The following is a 20466-nucleotide window of genomic DNA, read 5'->3' as shown; positions in this document are numbered from 1 at the left end:
CGGATAACTTCCATCATATCCTACATTTACAGCTCAACCAGACCGGCAAACTACTGCAACACTATGGATACCGGAGATTGTCCCTTCCGTAAGAAACGGAGACCATGGCGCATGGACTTCTCATCCTTTGCCTTGGTAATCGTGGCGCTCGCCGTGTGCCAAACGACCGTGGTTCGGGCAGGTAAGACGGGTTCTCTTATTAACAGTTTTGATGTTCTTTGTGCTTGTTAAACGAGAAGTGGTCGTATTATTTGACCATCTTTAGGCAACTTTACTCCTCGCTGTCTGGATTTATTGTGCGTAATTAATGTGTGCTTCATCCATTATCGGACACTTGCGCACCTGCGTCCTTTTTCATTTTATCCACGAAATGTGGTCAAGTCAACCATATCCAACAGCAATGGACCCACACTATCCTAATATCCTGTCTAAATATTTTTTATTTTTTGCGTCGACACCTGCATATTGTAGCCTATCTCTGCTTATTTTCAGTCAAACTCTTAAAGCATCCCAGGGCGACTTGTGTTTTCTGACTTGTTCCTAAAGGCCTTATGTGACTGTGACATTGCACCGATCATTTGGTAATTAACAGAAGTTAGATGGGAACTAGCCTACAAGTGATGCCATGGAAATCAATGTGTCCGATAATTGAGCTATATTTTAGGCGCTGTCTCTAAAGGCCCATCCCATGAAACAAATGAAGAATACATCTGATGGTTCTTTTTTAGTAAAAAAAAAAAAAAGTTGTCTTTCTAATCGGGTAGCTGAATTTTCACTAGCCTTAACAAACCCTGTCCGATAATGGACACTCGGTCACTATCAGCCACTGGCCATAGAGTAGAGGCGTTATAAAAGCACATTGATTGCTTTTTGTTGCATGAAAACATACACACGCGTTATTACGTTTTAGACACACTTTTTTTGTGGCCTCTTTGGACATCTCATCCTCGACTGTCCCTCTGTGTGTGCACATTGCATGCAGCCTGTTGACAGGTGTCACCTCGCAAAGTGTTGCGAATAGCCGCTGATCTCAATCCTTCAGGTGCTTTTTTTGTCATTTTGAACAACTTGCCTGCTGCTGACTTCTTCTTTTATTGGTTTTCTATAAGTTCTGTTTCACTACTGAGAAGCCCGTTTAGTTTTAACAGGATGGGGCTCATTTTACGCATTTTGTTAGCCCGTTATCCGCAGGGGGCATGGGGTAGGACGGTGCAAAGAGCTGCTTCACTTGCTTTTGGGGAGGTTTTGTCGACTAATCATCCGGTTTATGATTTTTTTGAATTGCAACTGGACATTGGTCTGTGAGTAAACTGGGCTGTGGATACGGGCTGTTGGCTGAATGGTTACCAGCTCAGCCTGTGCACCAGTCTATCCATCACTGCCTATGGTTGTGCAGGGAGGAGGGATTTCTGCAGTTGGGACGTCACAATGAGCATTCATGGAAAGTTGATTTTGCGTTTTTCCTGCTGAAGAACAACATTCTATGTTTGGATTTCTTATAACACATGTACGTCGAATCATATTAAGAAACCAAGTTGGGTTTGATTGCGAACATTTTCCCAGTCTAAATGTATAAGTGTTATTTTACTTCATGGATTTACCTTCTTGTCCTTCCTCCTTCACTCCCATGGCTGTACTATATTTCACTCCGCGCAGTTTAGATCACTTCGCCTAAAAGGACTGATCTGGATGCGCTGCAGTTCCCTGACGGACCGCTAGTCGTCTTGGGTAATTTTGCGTCTCCATTGAGTCCTGATCAGATCAGATTTGACTGAAGACTTTGGATGCAGAATGGCACGCGCAAATGAAATAAATGTAAAGAGCAATGCATTAATGAGTATTGTTTTAAGTGCAGCACGACTCAAATTGTGATGTTTGATGTGAGGTTTAAGGCTAATTAACATTTTAAATTATGAGTGGGAAAATATTTTTGGTAACTATTTTTAGGCAATATGATAAGCGAAGTTTGACTCCTTTGGCTGAGACACATCATGCAGATTATGATTTTTTTTTTTTAATAAATTCTCTTTAAATTTCAGCGGACAGGTAGATCAATGGCTCTTTATTCTTCGTTTGTAGAACTTGCTGAGGCACTTTACGGACCAAGGGGGCTTTTGTAACATAAATTGGCCTCCTCCAGAGTATTCTTTGGCCCCGTTTCCAATTTCAGATTGCGAGAGGCGATTGCACCTTCCCGTCGTCTCCCGTGTGGATTTTGGAGGCGGAAGCCTGAGACATTTTTCGTTTTTTATGAATAGGTTATTATGAGGCGCAGCAGCTCGCTCATATGGGTTTGGAAGTGAAAGCAACCAGTGTCTCCGTGTCTATGTGCGCTTTGTACAGTTCTGTTTGTGCATATGCGTCTGTATGCTATGGATGTTTTTTCGCAGTTTAGGGTGTGGAAATGTATACCACATCAATGTGAATGTGGCTCTGTGTGCTACACCTCGTGCAGACTGTATTTCTCATGTTAAAGGATGCCTATACTCTCGGAGGCGTTCGTTTGCTTATAGGAACGCATTTTAATCACCTGACCCAGTGATATTGTCAGAGTGACGCAAATACAACACTCCTTTTACCTGTTAGCGCGTGCTTGGTTATTGCGTGCACACCACAGGCCTGCAGCGTCTCGTGGGCACTCATAGTGGAGTTGGCCAGACGCACTGCGCGGTGCCGCTGTTTGCGCGCTCCTGTGCTCGCAGTGCGGTGCAGCATCACAGATGTTAGTGTAAACTATAGCAGCGCCCCACCCAAGCAGTGAACGACCGTTTTAGAGAAGAAAGTGGTCAGGATCTTTAATGTTTATTCTCTGTTTCCAGGGAGAATGAAGACTAGAAAAACGGGAGGAGGGATGGATGAGGCTCCCAGAGAGCAGTAGGCCCAGGAAGGCATGAAAGCAGAGTTTTGTTCAAAGGAGGAGAAAATCAGAGGGCAATATTTTCTTGACATGGATGTTCCTCAACCTCATTTCAAAGCACAGCGCTCCTCAATGGGCAGTCTGTCTCAGTTTGGCTAAACATAACTTAACCCCGCTCTCTCTTTCTCTCTCTCTCTCTCTCCCTCTCTCTCTCTCTCTCTCTCTCTCTCTCTCTCTCTCTCTCTCTCTCTCTCTCTCTCTGCTGGTGAATGGAGCTACTATGTGTGGCGGGGGAGCAGGCTTTTGACAGCTCATTCCTGTGACTGTATGGAAGTGTGTGGTATTTCAGGCTTCTGTTGGTCACATGTGACCCAGTCTGGCAGCTTTAACCTTGTCCCTTTGGCTTTTCCTTTGCTTTGTCATCATTTTCCCATGAACCCTGGGACTCTGGTGATCCACATACATTCTGTCGGCTTTTGTTTTATGTGTCCAGTTTGATCATTTTCTCATTTCTTAGCATGTAGATGAAGAACTATGAGATGTCACCAATAACAAGATTGAACTTATCAGCCATGTAGTCATCAAATAATTTTGGTGGGTGGGAATTGGCATTTGACTTTTTAACTTATTAATCTGACTGACTGACTTTCTTCTTCAAAACTAGATTTGGGTGATGCAGAAAGACATCACCAAACATTCTGCTGGCTGACAAGACTTTTTTTGCCAGGCAGAGCTTACTCTCATTCTGCATTTACATTCTGCCTCCTTTGCCAAGATTGACAAACCACACTGCAGCCATAGCTCAACCCTAAACTTAACTATGAGTAATGTAAGATTGCTACGTTGGTAGTGGAACACCACCTGGGAGGACACCGAAATCTGGGGCAAAATGCCCCCATATATGAAAGTGTTCTTTTTTTATTATCTTAAAGCAGGTTAGCATATCGTTATTGTCATCTAGTTTCCAGACTATTAACAAAGTGTACAGCTGGATATGTGCATACTGGCACGGCGTTAGGCTCAGTTTACTGATGGCTATAAAATAGATTAGTTTGAGTGGGAATTTACATTACTGACATTTCCTTATCACATTCAACACATCTCTGTGTATCTGCTGGTTTGAAGCCTACAAAAATGAACTCTTCCTTTTCAGAGCCACTGTTGAGAGGCTTAAGTGTTACCAGTACAGTAGTACCAGGCAGCTATGGCTCAGTGGCCTGCCAATCCGAAGGTTGGCGATTTGATCCCTGGCCTTGCGGTCCCACGTCAAAGTGTCCTTGGGCAGGACACTGAACACCGAGTTGCCCCCGATGCGGCGCCATCGGTGTGTAAATGTCTGTGAGTGTTTATCTGATGAGCAGGTGGCACCTTGTATGGCAGGCTCGGCCACAGTGTATTCAAAATTCATTTAAATTTTATAGAGCAGGTCTAGACCATACTCCAGAATTTACAAGGACCCAACAGTTCTAGTAGTTTCCTCCAGAGCAAGCAACAGTGCGACAGTGGCAAGGAAAAAAAACCCATTGGGAAGAAACCTGGGACAGACCCAGGCTCTTGGAATGGTTCCTGTACTATGTAAAAGCACTTTGAGTAGTCGTTGAGACTAGAAAAGCTCTTTAGAGGAACAACCCATTTACATTTAAGTATATTTTTGGCTAGTTACTGTACGCTATCCAAAACATTACACTTTTACAGTACATTATTTTCATGGACAGATAAAGACCCAGATTGTGGTTGTAAAATCAAAACACACTAAAGTCAATGCTGAGATGCACATTAAAAACTTCTGAGGCCTTGGTTCCAAACTATAACATTCCCTCAAACTGGGAACTTGTAAAAAGCCTTTCTCAGACAAACCCACATTAGCACCGCAGACTTCAGGAAACACAGTGAGCAGAAGATAGATCTTCCTTCCTTCTTAGCTTTAAAGGTGATGATGGTGTGTGTGTGTGTGTGTGTGTGTGTGTGTGTGTGTGTGTGTGTGTGGATAGATAGGCGTTGTTCCTCCAAGGCATTCTGTTTTAGCAGAAGATGTACAAGTATGGCAGGAGAGTGGGCCAACTTTATAATGACAGGTTGCCTGTGTATGATGCTATTCCCAGTCACTGTCATTTCGCTGCTTCCAGGAAGTCAGTGTAGGAAAAGCGGTGTGCTTTTGACTTTACTGTTAATGTACATCTCTTTTCCAGGCATCAGTAGAGTTAATCCATTTGAAGATAGTTTTAAATGTCGGTTTGAGAAAGTTGTGTTCTTAAAATGGGATAAGCAGTAAGTTCTACACTTCAGTCTATCATATGTTAAAAGATATAAGAGGGTTTAAAAGATGTATTTCACAATTTATGTGGGACTATCTGAAGTGGCCTTATGCATCTATTCCCAATTATCCAATAATATAAGTAGCATACAACATTTCTTTAGTCTTTTTCCAAACCTGTTACTTTCTGATTAGGCTCACAAGCAGACTGTAGCCTGTCCCAGCATGCATTGGGATGAAGTTACAGGGGGAAAAGGACACACTTATTTGGCAGCAAAAGTAACCCAATCATTGCATCCTGCAAGTAATGCCAACTTAGCTGTTTACTGTGCTCTTACTAACCTTCAGATATGGATTGGTGGCATTAGTGCAGCAACCAAAGCGGATATTTAGTAAAAGAGCAACAGGATTTCTAGTATTTATTTTCTGTGTTCATCCATTTCACACAGTGCAGTATATCCCACCATCTCCTCACACTTGTTTTTTTTCCAGCTAAATTACACGTATAAAGATCTCTGGAATGTAGTGTAGATTTCTGATGTGGGGATTTCCACACTAAAAAGATGTAGCTATAGACAGTGATGATGATTATTATGTGATGCGGGCCCAGTGCTGTTACACTTCTGTTTATTATAAGTCAGGCTTGTCAACTCTGGCTAGACTCTGAGATAAATGTAGGTAGGCAGATACCATTGATCACTGTTATTAAAGATATATAAATATATGGCCTTTGGTTTATAAAACATGTCATAAAAACCTTGTGGGGTATCTTTTTTGTATTTCTTTAAAATGGTCCAGTTTGAGCAATGTCAACTATTTGCAGCTTTACAAAAATTACAATGTCAGCAGGAAAACGTGATATCAGTTGAACCTAAACAAAGTTACAGTGATGCTGTGTAACAGTTTAGTGTAACATCTGCTAAACTAAGTGCAGTCAGAGCTGAGCTGTGCAGTCTGACCATCCGGCACAGCCACATCAATGGGTTTCTAATTTGTGCCGTCGCTGACTGTCTGCCCTGTGTGATCGTACGGTCCAGAGAACCACTGACTGTCTCCTGGTCAGGGCCCTGTGGTCCCATGTAGGCCTTGTGGTGTCTGTATCCATCCTCAGGTTCAAACTAAGACTGTGGCCTCCAGCCTTGAAACCACACGAGACTCCAGCACGATACACGATGGCAGCACACACACACACACACACACACACACACACACAGATTGGCACAGACCACATAATACCCAGGGGACAGTAGAGGGCTTGGGCATATTCTGGCAGCAGCTCCTCAATGGAGGCAATGATGAAAGACTGCGACACAGCTAACGTTGGCACAGAACTGTAGTGACAGATAAACCACATGGAGGGAATGGGGAATTCATTAGCACTGACCCTAATAAACTAGGGCAGATAGTGGCAGGTGTAGAAAGCTAAAAGTAGGATAAGAATATCAAGTATTGATCTTGTTAGTAGCAAAAAAGAATACTCTTGCAATAGAGATGTTCTTTGACTATGATGGATTAAACCTAAAATGCAGGTTTGGTGTAACTATACTACGTGAATTGATGGCATATTTATTTTCACTGTGATGAATAATGTTCTGTTTTCCTTTAAGTTTTGTGGCCTTTCTAAAAGCTTCCCTTAAGAAGTAAAACCAAAACCAAAAACTTCCATACTTTCAGCAAACTTTAGATTTTTAAAATGCTCTATTCTTGTAGATAGTGCCTGCAACATTCTTTAAGATTGCTGTTTTGTCGTGGGGACAAAGATGCTGTTAGATTTAATTCAAAAATGGTGTTTGACTAGCCTGGATGTCAGCTGAATTTAGCCCCGCCCACAACATTTGAGGTCGCTGAGTATGACCACTAGAATGAAATCACTAGAATTTCGGAATCTCCTTTCTCCTCAGTAACACTTCTGTTTGCATACTTTACTTTGATTATTTCACTCAGTTCTCAAGACTTTTATGCAATGTAGACATTGTAATTATCAACATTAATTGAAAATCCCTCATTACATGCAGGACTGTTTGGGTTTGAATTGCTGAAGATGTTATATAATGTTTACATTCCAATCTGTTTTGAACTTCCAACCTTGTTCTTGTGTTGTTCTTTAACTATGAAATCATTCAAGTTTTGTATTTGCTATTGAGTCCACTGGTAGGGTCACCTCACTGATATGTTTCCACTCCCCTTTCCTCTCACACCTAGGTCAGGATTTACCTACAGTACATTCATATGACACAAAGAATCGTTCTGTATTGGTCTTTTCCTTTCAGAGCAGTTGGCTAGACACTGTCATATAGATACATGACAATTAACACCACACTGACAAACCAAACTCTTATTTTATACCATAAACATAATTTAAAGTTCTCATAATGGATTTTCTGTCTGTTTACACAAGCCATTATAAATAAATCGTAACTACAGAGCGCCATGATGAAAATTATAACCTACAGTAGCATATACGCCTAGCCGTCGTGGTCAGCTGGGAGGATGAGGAAACAGCTGGTGATTGAGAAACAACTGGAGTTTAGTTTATGCTTTTCAGTTTCAAAAAATTAGATTTGTATTTAACTTTTTGAAATGTATGATGCTGGAGAACTTATGTTCAGGTTTTTCTCATCTCAGGTTCCTGAAAAGAGCCAGCCATCAATTTGGTGGTCAGATAAATTTGTGCATCCATGTGTGTTAATCTGTGGTCCAAATATTGCACATCCCTCTTGCTCTGTGTGTCTTAACACTGTGGTCGTTGTGTAAAGGTGAGAGGTGAGGGGTCAACATGTCAGCTGGAGTGTGTGTCTGGTATTTGGCACAGCTGTACTAAAAGAAGAAAGGACACACATACATATGCACACTTAGAAATAGTAACACAGAGCATCTAAGGCAGGAAGCCCAGGACAGGAAATAAAGGTTTTCAGTTGTCATCTCACACAAGCATGAAGTAGTATGATGACCCCGGGCTCAGGGGACCAAGATGGCTGTGCGTGTTCATGACATACTCCGGTTTCAACTTAGAAGCATAGTCATAATATTTAAATCACCTCTGCCTCTGACTCAATGCATGTTTTGATAGGCCCCAGCCTAAATAATAATCAGGTATACAAAAAGGATGGAATATGATTACTATATGCGACCCATCACAGGAATCTATTATTACTATTATTTAGGAATTTGGGGTTGTTCAGTGTTTTACGTTTGCTTTATGAGAAAACCAACAAGCTGAATCCCTTTACTGCATCTCAGCAGATGTGTCATGTGCATGCAGGGTCTAATAGATGTGTCCAGACAGAAGAGGTGTGTGTGTGTGTGTGTGTGTGTGATCTGTTAGTCGAGTCGTTTACCCTGTTAGCTGACAGAATATACACACTCTGCATAGTTACTTGTTCAGTAAGCATTAGCATTGCTTTTCTCACACTCCTTTGAGTGAGAATATGTGTGTGTGTGTGTGTGTGTGCGTGTGCGTGTGTTCAAGCCTTTCAACAGAGTCTGACTGTATGCGCTCTCTCTCTCTCTTAACAGGGAAGCCTGTCACCAAGTTAATTAAACCTCTTTTAGCTCCATCTAGTGGCGGCTGAGGTGAACTACAGCAAAACAAACGGTGCTGAAGAATATTGCAGCTTTAGCAGCAAACCTCATTTTGCAGTGTGCCTTCCAACCGGGGTATCACATGTGTTTTCTATCAGGTCGTATTAAGCTGGTGGTCTGCAGGTTTGGTCAGTTGTGGATGTAAGGAACTCTGTGGGTTAGAGTATAACAGTGATATGGTTGTTTCAGCCCTGGGGCACCTGCACATTTACCACAGTGCTCCTTTTATACACCAAACAGCATATCATTATTTCAGATTATTTAACATTCCTTTCAGGGATTTATATACTATTTTAATAAAAGGATTAAACACAAAATCCAAATATTTTGCCTAAGAAATTATTTTGGGTTCAGTGAAGTCAAGCCTGGTGTTTCTAAATGTCTGACATGTTGGTATTCATTGAGCCCCAACTTCATATTGTAACTTCATGACTTTATTAAAGCATTATTTAATGTTCTATTATCAGTGCTATTTGAATTGAAAATGGCCTTTTTCTTTTCAATCAGTGCAGCTGTCAGTTGGGAGAACTGTACAGGCTACTGTAATCTTTACCTACAGCGTTGGTTGTAACTACCCTCTCGTGTCTCGGACCCCTGTTTCCCGTCTTAATGACAGCAGTGTGTAATTGGCCAGCATTTACATCAAAAGGCTGCAGCCATCTGTGACCGCTTATGGTAAGAAAGACTGATGGAGTGGGAAGAGGGAGAAGAAAGAAAGTAAAGAGAGAGTTTGTTCCCTTGGCTTTCTGTTTTTCTACCTTGTCTAGTTTCATATTTACCACTTCTCGTCTCACAAGGTGTGTTGGTGCAGTTTTCCCTGCCTGGGCTGTGTGAGGGTATGTAACTCTGTGGCCCTGTGTGTTTTTTTTTGTGGGTGTGTTTTTGTCATGATTGTGGTCCTCCAGGCAGGAAGGGCCCTGGCTGCATATGTGAGCTGGGCAGGCAGCGGGGAACAGAGCGGCACATTGTGCTGGGGGTACTGGGGGAGCTAAGGCTGCAATCCGATCCAGTATCCTGCCATCACAGAACCGCGCTGTCTACTGTCACTGCCTGACCCCCCAAAATATACACACATAGACTCCACCCTTCCCTGAACCACTCTCTCCCTCCTTCTTCCTTTCTCTGCCCTCCCTCCTTTTAACCCTCTACCGCTCACATTCCCAGCATTCCTGTGCAGATATGCAAAAGTCTTGAAACGCATGGAAAACATATTCAATTTTGTTCAGCTATTGAAAAGTTTGAAAAGTTTTGAAATTGCACAGTCTGGGAGAAAAAGACAACCTTATGGTTTTCCTGTCAGTTGATAAAGATGCCTGGTCATTTCTTTAATGTTATAACATGTCATGAACTAACTTACTTATGAAAATCTTCAAGTCCACTAAAGACATTGGCATCTGGGAAAATTCGTCATATGTGTCTTAATTTCTGTTTTCACCTGTCTCACTTTTCCACTTTCACTGACTAATCCTTTCCGTCTTCTTAGGGAAGTTTCTGGTTTGGATGGTTTATGTAGCATTGTGATATCACTCAGTCTAACTCAAGCTTTCCATCCTCCTTACATATGGCTTATACATCCTTCTCATTTTTGCCTCCTTCTTCACTTCATGTCTTCCTTTTATCCTCCCATCTCTGTCTCTGTCTCCTCCTGGTGCAGAGTGACGTTAATGGACTGTGGTCTAGACACCCAGAGGCTATATCAACGCACCATTTGCTCTGTCTGACTAAATATTACCATCTGTTGGCTCATTTGACTAACTGTTAACTCTAAGACACTAGGTGTCACCTAAACACACGTCCCACTGATGGGATCAGTGAGAGTTTTAGGACAAACACAAGGAATCTACCCACCAGAGCATCATAAGTGGCTGTGACAAATTTGACAAGAAGAATCTGCAGTTTAATGTTAATGTACGTACGTATGTACGTAGGTTATACATTTAACAATAGTGGCCCAAATGGGGATGGGCTCCCTCATTGTGTTAGTCCCATGCTGTTCCATGCGCTCTTGTACTTTTAAAACATACTGAGGTGTGCATGATAATATAATGTCTACCTGCCTTGTAAAGCGACTTTGAGTTTGTGAAAAGCGCTATATAAATTAAATGTATTATTATTATTATTATTATTATCTGCGTACATATAATAATAGTTGATTAATGTTGCTGTTAAATGAACATAAATCCAAACGTGTAATTTTACAGACTGCAGGAAGTCTTGGTTGTTATCTTTTCATCAGAGTTGTAGTTTTTTTATATAGGCAATGCATCACTGCCACCATAAGTTTATTATGAGAAGTGTTACACCAGGGCTTGCTGTAAATGAATTTAATTGGCTGTTAAAAGCAAAGTTAGCTCGCTGGTGCACCTCAAACACAGGAATGCTGGCCAGAAGTAAGGGAGGATAACGGAGTTTAGGAAACTGTGACTACTGGGTGTTGTTGCACAGTGTAACTTTGTAGCTGCATCGCTGCATCATGTTTTTGAACACACGGGACCCATCAGGATGTTGTAACTGTCTAAGATAGATTTTATAATTAAGTACAATTTGGGTTCTCATGCTGCAAAATATTTTTAAAGTGTATGCAAACCTTCTGTTTTCAAACCTTGGCAGAATTTGTGTCATGCATATTTGTCATTCCACTTAGACACCGTATTAGACGGCAGGGTACACAGCAGCTCGGCATCTTGGGGGAAAGTTAAACAAACAATGTGTAGCAAGCAGAGCAGTAACAAAATGATCATTTCAACAAAAACACGTTGAACAATCAATTTTTAAATAACCAATTATCTAAAAAAAAATGATTTGGAGTAGACTGAGTAACACTGTTCTTTTGTTCTCATGTGATTAATTAGACATTCAATTCAATATTATTTATAGTATCAAGTCATAACAAGAGTTATCTCGAGACACTTTACAGATAGAGTAGGTCTAGACCACACTCCGTAATTTCCAAAGACCCAACAGTTCTAGTAGTTACCTACAGAGCAAACAGCAGTGCGACAGTGGCGAGGAAAAACTTCCTTTTAGGCAGAAACCTGGGACAGACCCAGACCCAAACCCAGAATCTTGGTAGGCGGTGTCTGACGACCGGTTGGGGTTAGAATGAAGAGTGGCAATAATAAATAAATAAATAGTAGTTTGTAGTAGTTCTTTGTAGTAGTTAATGGCATAGCAGGGTGCTGTGTGGCATTATAAGGCACAGCAGGACGTAGCAGGATCCACCCTGTTAAAATGCAATTCCTACTGTGGTGAAATTAGTGCTGACATGAGTCAAACTAACTGTAAATTATGTTTAAGATTATTCGTTAATTCAATATGTTTGCTTCCAAAACAGTTAAGAGGCACGGAGCTAACACTGAGCATTTAATATCAGGTAGTACTGCTTCTTCTTCTTTTTATTAGATGCATATGGCGGGACTGTGACTGTGGAATTTTCTACTTTCTTTGTAGAATCGCAACGTTTAAGTGCCTGCTGTTTAGTATCCCATGTAAGGAAATCAATTATAACATAAGAAATGTTGCCTTTATCCACAAGTCCTAAAGGTAATCAAACCCTGAATCCCAAAGTTAAAGTCATGCTTTTCAAACTGAAACACACAGATTGACGCAGTGCCTTTCAGCAATGTGAGAAAGTCAACAAGGCAAACCAGAGTGCAGACGGAGGGTGAAGAAACAGACCTCAGCATGTGAAAGTTGAGACAGGATGTGAAACTGGGGGTACAGTGTTTGTGTGTGTGCATTTGTATACATGTATGTGATGTTAGGATGTATATGTGTGTCTGTGTGTGTGTGTGTGTACCTGTGATTTTTGTGTTGGTGCATGTCATGTGTATCCTCATATTCATCTGACTCAGCACTTTCACATCAACAGCCACTTGTTCTAGTTGCTTGATAAATGTGAGCAGAATAGAGAGAACTGTCTCTGCTCTGCTTTAGACTGAGCTTTACTGTACCCGCCCTGCAGAGGTTCATGTATGTGACTTGGACTCTGTCCCACTTGCTCGGACACAGTGCTGCCTTTGTTACATTATAGCTCTATGTACAGTGGTAGCCATTGTGGACATCACCTGTACCTGCTCCGAAATTGCATTAGTGCTGCAAGAACATTTAAGATTACTTTCAAGATTAACTTTTCTGATCCTCTGGGCAAAGTTAGGTCTCTGCAGCTGCAAAAGAATGGCTACGGTGAAAGATAAAACTGTCCTCTACTTTGGATTCAGCAACATTGGAACAAGTATAGGAGTACGCTTTAAAAAGTCTCGACCTTTACATTGATTTCCAAACAGCCTTTAGGACCATGGGCCTTCTGAAAAGCTGCCGTGGAAGACGTCAGAATATATCAATGCCTGCTGTAGTGTCATTAAAATCTATTTCATGTTTATGCTTAAATACACCAGCTCTATCTCTTTAACTCATAAAGTACTGGATGTGCACCTCTAAATCCACAGAAAGTGACTAATGAAAAACTGTAGAATGACATGCTCTGTCCAGAGAAAGTAGGACTCAAAGTTCGATGTTGAAGTGATAATTGTGTGTAATTCACTGATCAGTGCTGGGGATTAAAGTTTCAGCTTTGAAAGTTAACTTGTTTACTTTATAAACTGAGTCCCTCTGTCACGCACAGAACAACTATGCTAATGAGTTGTAATGCCACTTTTCTTCTCCTCCTCTCTTCCCCAGACCCAGTGGATGTGTTGCGGGCTCTGCAGGTTCCCTCTCTCCCCGAGGGCGTGAAAAAAGTCCCCGGCTTCTGCACATTCCGTCGCTCAGGCACCCCCGACCATGCATACCGCATCTCCAAGAAGGCCCAGATCTCTGCCCCCACAAAGCAGCTCTTCTCAGGTAGGCTTTAGCTAGACGGGACTGCCGGTCTGACAAGATGAGGCTGCTTGCTACGTGATCACTGTTGCTATAAACACCTAAAGTTAAATCTTTTGTTTATCTTCAAATTAAACAAAGGGACCTTTATTGTTAGACTGTAATTATGATCAATATTGCCACATCAGCTAGTACAAGTTGTAACATATAAATACAAAATCAATTAATCAATCAAACTATATTTCAATGGCACATTTCATACAATGTAAACATGAAACCTTTGTGCAGTAAAAATAAGTACATTAGCCTGGTTTGTGTGTTCAGTATTTTCTTAAAACAAAAAGAGAAACAAACGTCTGCTGTGCATGTTGCTTCATTGTATACTGTGATGAAATAAAAAACTATTGAAATTCAATAACTGTTTTTTCCTCAGGCTGTTACATGTTGGGATTAAATATAGTAGTTCTCATAGTGTCACAATTTGATTATATGTATTTTAGATTTATTTTGTTCAGTAACTTGGTCATTTCAACAAAACAGTTTGTGCATGTATGTATTTTCAGAAATATTTATGCTCCTGTGTTGTACTTTACACTAGTAAACTTTAGGATAGGCTTAATATTTAACTTATTTGCGATGAATTCCAGACTGCAGAAACCTATAATTAGAAATACAGGTTGCAACTCATGTCTGGAGGTATTTTAAATCTAGCTCTCTGGAGTTTAGCGAGGCTTTGGTGCCTCATGATAGATTGCTCATGGATATAAAGTATAATTATGTGTTGCAGCGCACAAGCTGAGTTAAACTGGGAGAGCCATAACAAATTAACTTAAGAATACCGTCTGACACCGTGGAATAAAGGAGTGAAAAGGAGAAAGTAGCACTTTTGTGGTTTTTAAGAAATCCTCAAAAGTCATAGCTGATGTTCAACTCATTTTCTGAGGCATAGCATTTAGCCATCCTTCTCCAGCTCTGCCCACCTGTTATTACGTGCCATCATCATCTATGTCAGCTTCACATGGGACTAACTGTGACATTGTGATCAGTTGATCCTGGCACAGATGCTCTTACTTTCATCACGTTAAGCTCCTTACCGGAGTCATTTTCAAATTACCTTCTCCATCTCTCATACTGCACTACTTATCCCTGTCTCTTCCTTTGTCAGCCATCACTTGTTCATTTGTACTATTTTCAAACCTGTTTATTTTGCCTTCTCGTTCTTTACCTTCACCTCCTGTCTCCCATCTTTTCCATGATAAACACATGCGCTGGTGCAAGGTCCAGATCAGCCAACTTACAGCACAGGCTCTATACAGGCTCTTTACTCCATTACTGCCTCCTTCTCATTTTCTTCCTGTCCTGAAATACCCACATACTAGTCTAGCAATGACCCATCTTCGTGATCTTACCTGTTTCTGTCTTTCATTGTTGCTCTCCTCCCATCCCTCCCTTCTCTTATCAATAGGTCCATTCCCAGAGAATTTTTCCATCATGGCTCTGGTTAAGGCCCAAGCTGGCCTCCAGGCTTTCCTCCTCTCCATCTACAGCGAGCAGGGCATCCAGCAGCTGGGCATTGAAATGGGACGCTCACCTGTTTTCCTGTACGAGGACCAGAACGGCAAGCCAGCCCCCGAGGACTACCCACTGTTCAGAGGCGTCAATCTGGCTGATGGCAAGTCAGTAAACGGCAACAACCAGTTTGTGACTGGTTGAGACATGTTTGGGGTCATGTGGGTGTTAGTAGTTGGGAATAGTGTGTGTGTGTGTGTGTGTGTGTGTGTGTGTGTGTGTGTGTGAGAGTTGATTTGAGGGTTGGTTTGATACGTTTCTAATCAGGCCTGTAGTCGCAGTAAACATTTATTCGCCTTTGTTCCTCCTCTTTGTCACTAGGTGGCATCGCATCGCTATCTCTGTTTCAAAGAAAAATGTGACACTGCTGCTGGACTGCAAGAAGAAGATGACCCGCGCTCTGCCCCGCGGCAACAACGCAGTGGTTGACACTAATGGCATCACAGTCTTCGGTGCCCGTCTGCTTGATGAGGAGGTTTTCAAGGTGAGGACAAACTTTGCTTGCGTGGCTGAGTCTTTGAATACGTAGTAGAAAGTTCAAGTCATAAAAGGTACAATTGATTCAAGTTAGAACACATCAATACTTAATATACTTTATACCAGGGATCTTCAACAGGGGTCTGGGACCTCTAGGGGATCCTCGGAGTCAATGCAGGAGTGCCTCCAAATTAGTGTAGTATTAAAGTCATTATCCAAAATAATGTTAGCAAATTTAAATCCCCACTGCTTGCTGCCCTAGGTAATGTAGTCACGAAGGATTTCTAAGGATTAATTGCGCTTAACGTATGTTTAACATTAAACATGATTTATAAAATCATGCCAACAATTAGGAGGCTATTTTAATAACTTTGTATTCTTTGCATATAGGGTATGTATAAAGCCTTTAGGCGGCCGACACGTTATTGTAGGTTTATTATGCAACTTAATTTTATACATTATATGTAGGAGGATGTCCCTGATCCATCTCACTCTCAGTTAAGTGTTTTTTTGACATAAAAAAATGTTGATGACCCCTGCTTTAGAAGTTTTCATTGAGCTCTGTAATAGATGATGTAGCTGTACAGGTTTTTGTTAATCTTTTCTTTTTTTTCTTTTTTTATCTTCTAACAGGGAGACATCCAGCAACTGCTGATTGCCTCCAACCCCCAGGCTGCCTATGACTTCTGTGAACACTACAGCCCTGACTGTGACTCCCCACTGCCCAAGACCCAGGCTCAGGACCCCAACACATACGTGAGTAACATCACCACAACACAGGTTCATCCATAGACATGACATCAGAATCGGGTCCTCTGCACACATGTAACTTTTATCAGACAATGAACCCAAATACCTTTGTGAAGGCTACAATAACTACAGTATCCTTTATACTTCCCTCACACTCTTTCACCTATTATGAAGGTTACTGCTGGATTAGGTTGTTCAAACAAATCCCATAGCACTCACTAGACAACTGAGTAGCATCTATTACAGAGTGGATAACCTGACATCACTACACTAACACAACTTATTCATAAAATTGTAGGCTCATCCGTAGCTCCGATAAAGCAGGCCCAAACAAAACCTGTGGACTTTGTTTTCCTTTTCATTGGCACTTTTCTAAATGATGGTCTTCCCACATAAAGGAGTTTGGAAGTGGACTTAAGCACCTTACATGCATAAAATTGAAAGAGTCTATCACTTATTAGATAATTCTGGGTCAGTTGAGACAATTCAGATAAAAGGTCCTTAAAATTCCTGCTGTCTGGAGTTTGCATGTCTTCCCATGTTTGCTTCAAGCTCCTCCTAGTGTGCTTTCCTTTCACAAGGGGTTATGAAATCAACCTATTTAATCACTGATTCATCAACATATCTTCTCTTACATCTTATCTTTCAGAAATATGATTTGTGTTAGGAAAGCTATACTACATGATAGTTTGTAAAAACAAAGGCCATATTAATGCACCATTCCTCGGAAAATAAACAACAAGTCCTCAGGCTGAGTTTGGGTCATCTGATAATGTCATCAAAGTGCTGCTCTCCCTTTCTGTCTTCCTCACGCATCCCCGTCAACAGTTTGTATCCATCCACTTTCCCCTTGGTCTGTGTGTCCCTGAGGTAAATAAAGAAAAGCAGAGACGTTATCATTTCATACCTTTCCACAACCATATCTCTAAAAATGGACACATTACCATCATTAAATACACTTTGCGTTCGATAAACTTGAATTATTTAACAGTTGATTAGTTGTGACTTTTCTGCAATGGAACACAGAAAAGGAAGGGGAAAGAGGATGATACAAGCCCACATGTCTTTCCCTAATTTTCTTTCCATGGATTGAAACAAAGAGAATTTATTAAGTACATAAAACATGCAAATGAAGTTAAATTCTGATTGGTTTTCTGGTTCAATAGAGACAAATAAGCATTTGACATGAAGATGGCTTAAGGTGGAGCCTCTTTGCTTACTGAGACTGGCTGTGCACATTATAATACGCACATTGTAAGCTTGGCAAGCTCTCCCTCCCTTTTTTCTCTCAAAAACATACTGATATTTGGGAGCAGACAGTTCCTTGACACCAGCTGCGTCACAGTGCTAGTAGCAGGTGATTTTCATCCGCATTCATCCATCCAAAGTACATGATCTTTGTTTTATAAGCTTGCATGCTGGATCAGTCAATCCAATATTTGTATCAGTCACTGCACAGAGCTCCAATACCTTGTGTCCCAAACCCTGTCATGTTGACCCTGTTGAAATGACTGCTTTCTGAATGAATATAAATCAGTGTGGTTTTATTCATTGGATTCACCCGTTGCTCTATTTTTTGCTGTTTTCTTATTCATCAAGGTTGTCTGTGTATGGGCAATTCTAATATCAAATTTTTTTAAACAGCAGCACAGACTCCTCTGATGAAGGGAAAAATAAAAGCTAAGCATTTTTATTATCTCCTTTGCTGTCTCTTGCTGTCTATCACCAACATTCACCCCTTCTCTCCTATGTTTTTCCCTCTTTGCCCTCTGCAATCTCTGTTCACCTCCCATTTGGAAATCCACTTTCCCCCTTTTCATGCATTCTTCTCGTTTCATTCCTCTTGCTTTTATGCCCCATCTGCCAACCCATCCCTTCGTCCATCTTTCCCATCTTTCAATCCTTCCAATCTCTCTCAGTACTTTGATGAGGAGCAGGATGACCATGAATACCCCTATTATTATGAGGAAACAACAGGCATTCCCTCCTCTGCGTCCCCCTCTCCTCAACCTGGGGCCCCCAGTCAACAGGTAAAGAGGGAGCACGAGAGAGGGAAAACAGGAGCGGGTTTGTGGAAGGGAAGGAGAATGAGAGAAGGGATTTAAATAAATAACGGTGGCCTAATTCATAATATAGGTTTAGCTTGCAAAATATTTGTGTGAACAAGATTTATATTCCATACTCCCTAAAATTTTGGTTAAAAAATTTTTTTTTAGCATTCCATATGCCTCTCTCATCCCTCATTATTCCATTCCCCCTTTGTTGCATTCACATTCCACCTTTTCTGTAATCCACATTGACCTCTCACACGTCCAACTCGTTTCCACTGACTTCGTCACACAGGAGTACCATTCTTTCTTATGATTTTTTGTCCTTGTGTCATTTACATGTTGTGATATATGTGTGTGTGGGTGTGTGTGTCCGGATGTGGCCAAGTGGGGGCACTGGGGTGGTACAGGTGCAGCTGTGTTGTTATACACACATGATCACTTTTTCCTCACATTCGTTTCCACTCAGTTCTCTATACTTCACTCTTCCATATATCCTGTTAAAGGAGAGCACGTTCATGTTTAAATAGGGATGTCACAAAGGTCTTCTATCACATAATGGACTCTACAAGAATTTGTTGAGACTCTTAAGAAAGGTTACTTACTTGAACATCTCTGATCTCTGATTCAGATTTTTTTAATTTGTGCATCTGCTGAAATTTCCATATCAAACCAATGGATTACATGATGATTGGGTGATTTGTCCTTAATGCCAAATACAAGTTAGCATAGGAAACACACGTAAGAACATGCCAGAGTAGCCTTTTCTTTACCTGATCTTGGTCAAATTGTCTTTGTAAATATGTTTTGTTTTTATTTTCATTGTGAACAAGATAGATGGAATTTGTAACACAAAGTGGCTGATCACAGAAGTGCCTAATTAATTGACTTTCAAATGCTTTTCTGTGATTGCACCTCATTTTTATGATGAACTCCACCCAGTTAAACAGTTCATCACAAAAAAACACAGCAACATTTGCAATGCTATTTGACCAGGGCATGTGTCTGTGTTGTCTTCATACTCGCATGATTTCTATATTGACTTGGAGGATCACCGCATGCACCTACTGTACTTCTGGGTTATCAGTTTCCATACCAATTTTCCAGTCAACATGGGAATATCAATGCACATATTTTCATCTTGGTTGTAAAGCTGACCTCTATATGGCATGCATGTATGCCACAATATGCTTCCTTTGAGTCTGATTGTGTTCTGTATTGCATATTTGAGGAGTTTATATTCATGGTGATGGCCTGTTTTACGGTGACATTTTTGTTGGTTGACAATGTGAATTTGCATGTTTTTTCTTAATAGTAGCATGAAGAGTGAGAATTAACTGTGAACTTTTGTTTTCATTTTGTGTTTTCATGTGACTCACATGCATTTGCATGCTTGCCTGGCATTGACGCTCTTTCCTTTACATGGCTAAACAGCAGTAACAATCCCTGTCTTGCAGTGCATTATAATGTGTGTGTGTGTGTGTGTGTGTGTGTGTGTGAGAGAGGGAGAGAGAGCACAGCAGGCCAGTGCCTTAGTGATGTCTATGTATTGTGTGTGTGTGTGTGTGTGTGTGTGTGTGTTTGTGTGTTTAGCACCAGCTTCACCTGACCAGCCACACACTCAGTGCCTCTGCCAAACCACAGGCTCCAGTTCATATTAGCGCAAAGATGCTGCTTTGTCATTTAAAATTGGGAATGGCATTACTGGAGAGACCAGCAAACACTCCTCTAAGTAACGGTCAAAGATGTGAAATTTCTAAAAAATGTCAATTTTCAATTTGTTTGATTACTGGTAGTTTTTTCAGTTGTATTTTACTTACTGTTTTGAAACTTGTCTGAATCATCTGCTGTATCCAGTAATGCCTGTACAGTCTCAGTAAATCATCCAAGCCTTGGCCATCTTTATGTCATTGTTTCTCAAAACATCCACTCTTGTCTTTCTCTCTCCTTCTGTCCATCCCTTGTTTGTGCTTTTCACCCCCCTCCCAACCCTTCCATTTATCTTTGTCTTCCTCTACTCTCTTTTTGTCAATATGCACTTTTACATACTAAACAACATCTTAACCAAACAATAATCGCGGATATTAGAAGAAGGAGCTCAATGGAAAAGC

General features: G+C 41.0%; 1 protein-coding gene across 5 annotated transcripts in view; it reads left to right on the top strand.

The window, feature by feature from the left end:
• Positions 1-6: 6 nt before the first annotated feature.
• col11a2 (collagen, type XI, alpha 2) overlaps positions 7-20466 on the top strand; it is a 49811-nt gene continuing 29351 nt past the window's right edge. For 3 of the 5 annotated variants that reach the window (XM_034892137.1, XM_034892136.1, XM_034892135.1), the window contains exons 1-5: positions 7-181; positions 13374-13535; positions 14977-15187; positions 15402-15564; positions 16191-16313. In XM_034892137.1, coding sequence (XP_034748028.1) covers positions 64-181; positions 13374-13535; positions 14977-15187; positions 15402-15564; positions 16191-16313 — 777 coding nt within the window. In that variant the 5' untranslated portion in view covers positions 7-63. Of the gene's footprint in view, positions 182-13373; positions 13536-14976; positions 15188-15401; positions 15565-16190; positions 16314-17973; positions 18338-20466 lie in introns of those variants that run through there. The other 2 variants (XM_034892141.1, XM_034892138.1) reach the window with 2 other exon arrangements.

This window comes from Etheostoma cragini, chromosome 14 (genome assembly GCF_013103735.1).
Source record: "Etheostoma cragini isolate CJK2018 chromosome 14, CSU_Ecrag_1.0, whole genome shotgun sequence".
Classification (NCBI taxonomy): Eukaryota; Metazoa; Chordata; class Actinopteri; order Perciformes; family Percidae; genus Etheostoma; species Etheostoma cragini.
Note: the sequence above shows the minus strand (reverse complement) of the source record. Positions and strands in the feature narration are given on the sequence as shown.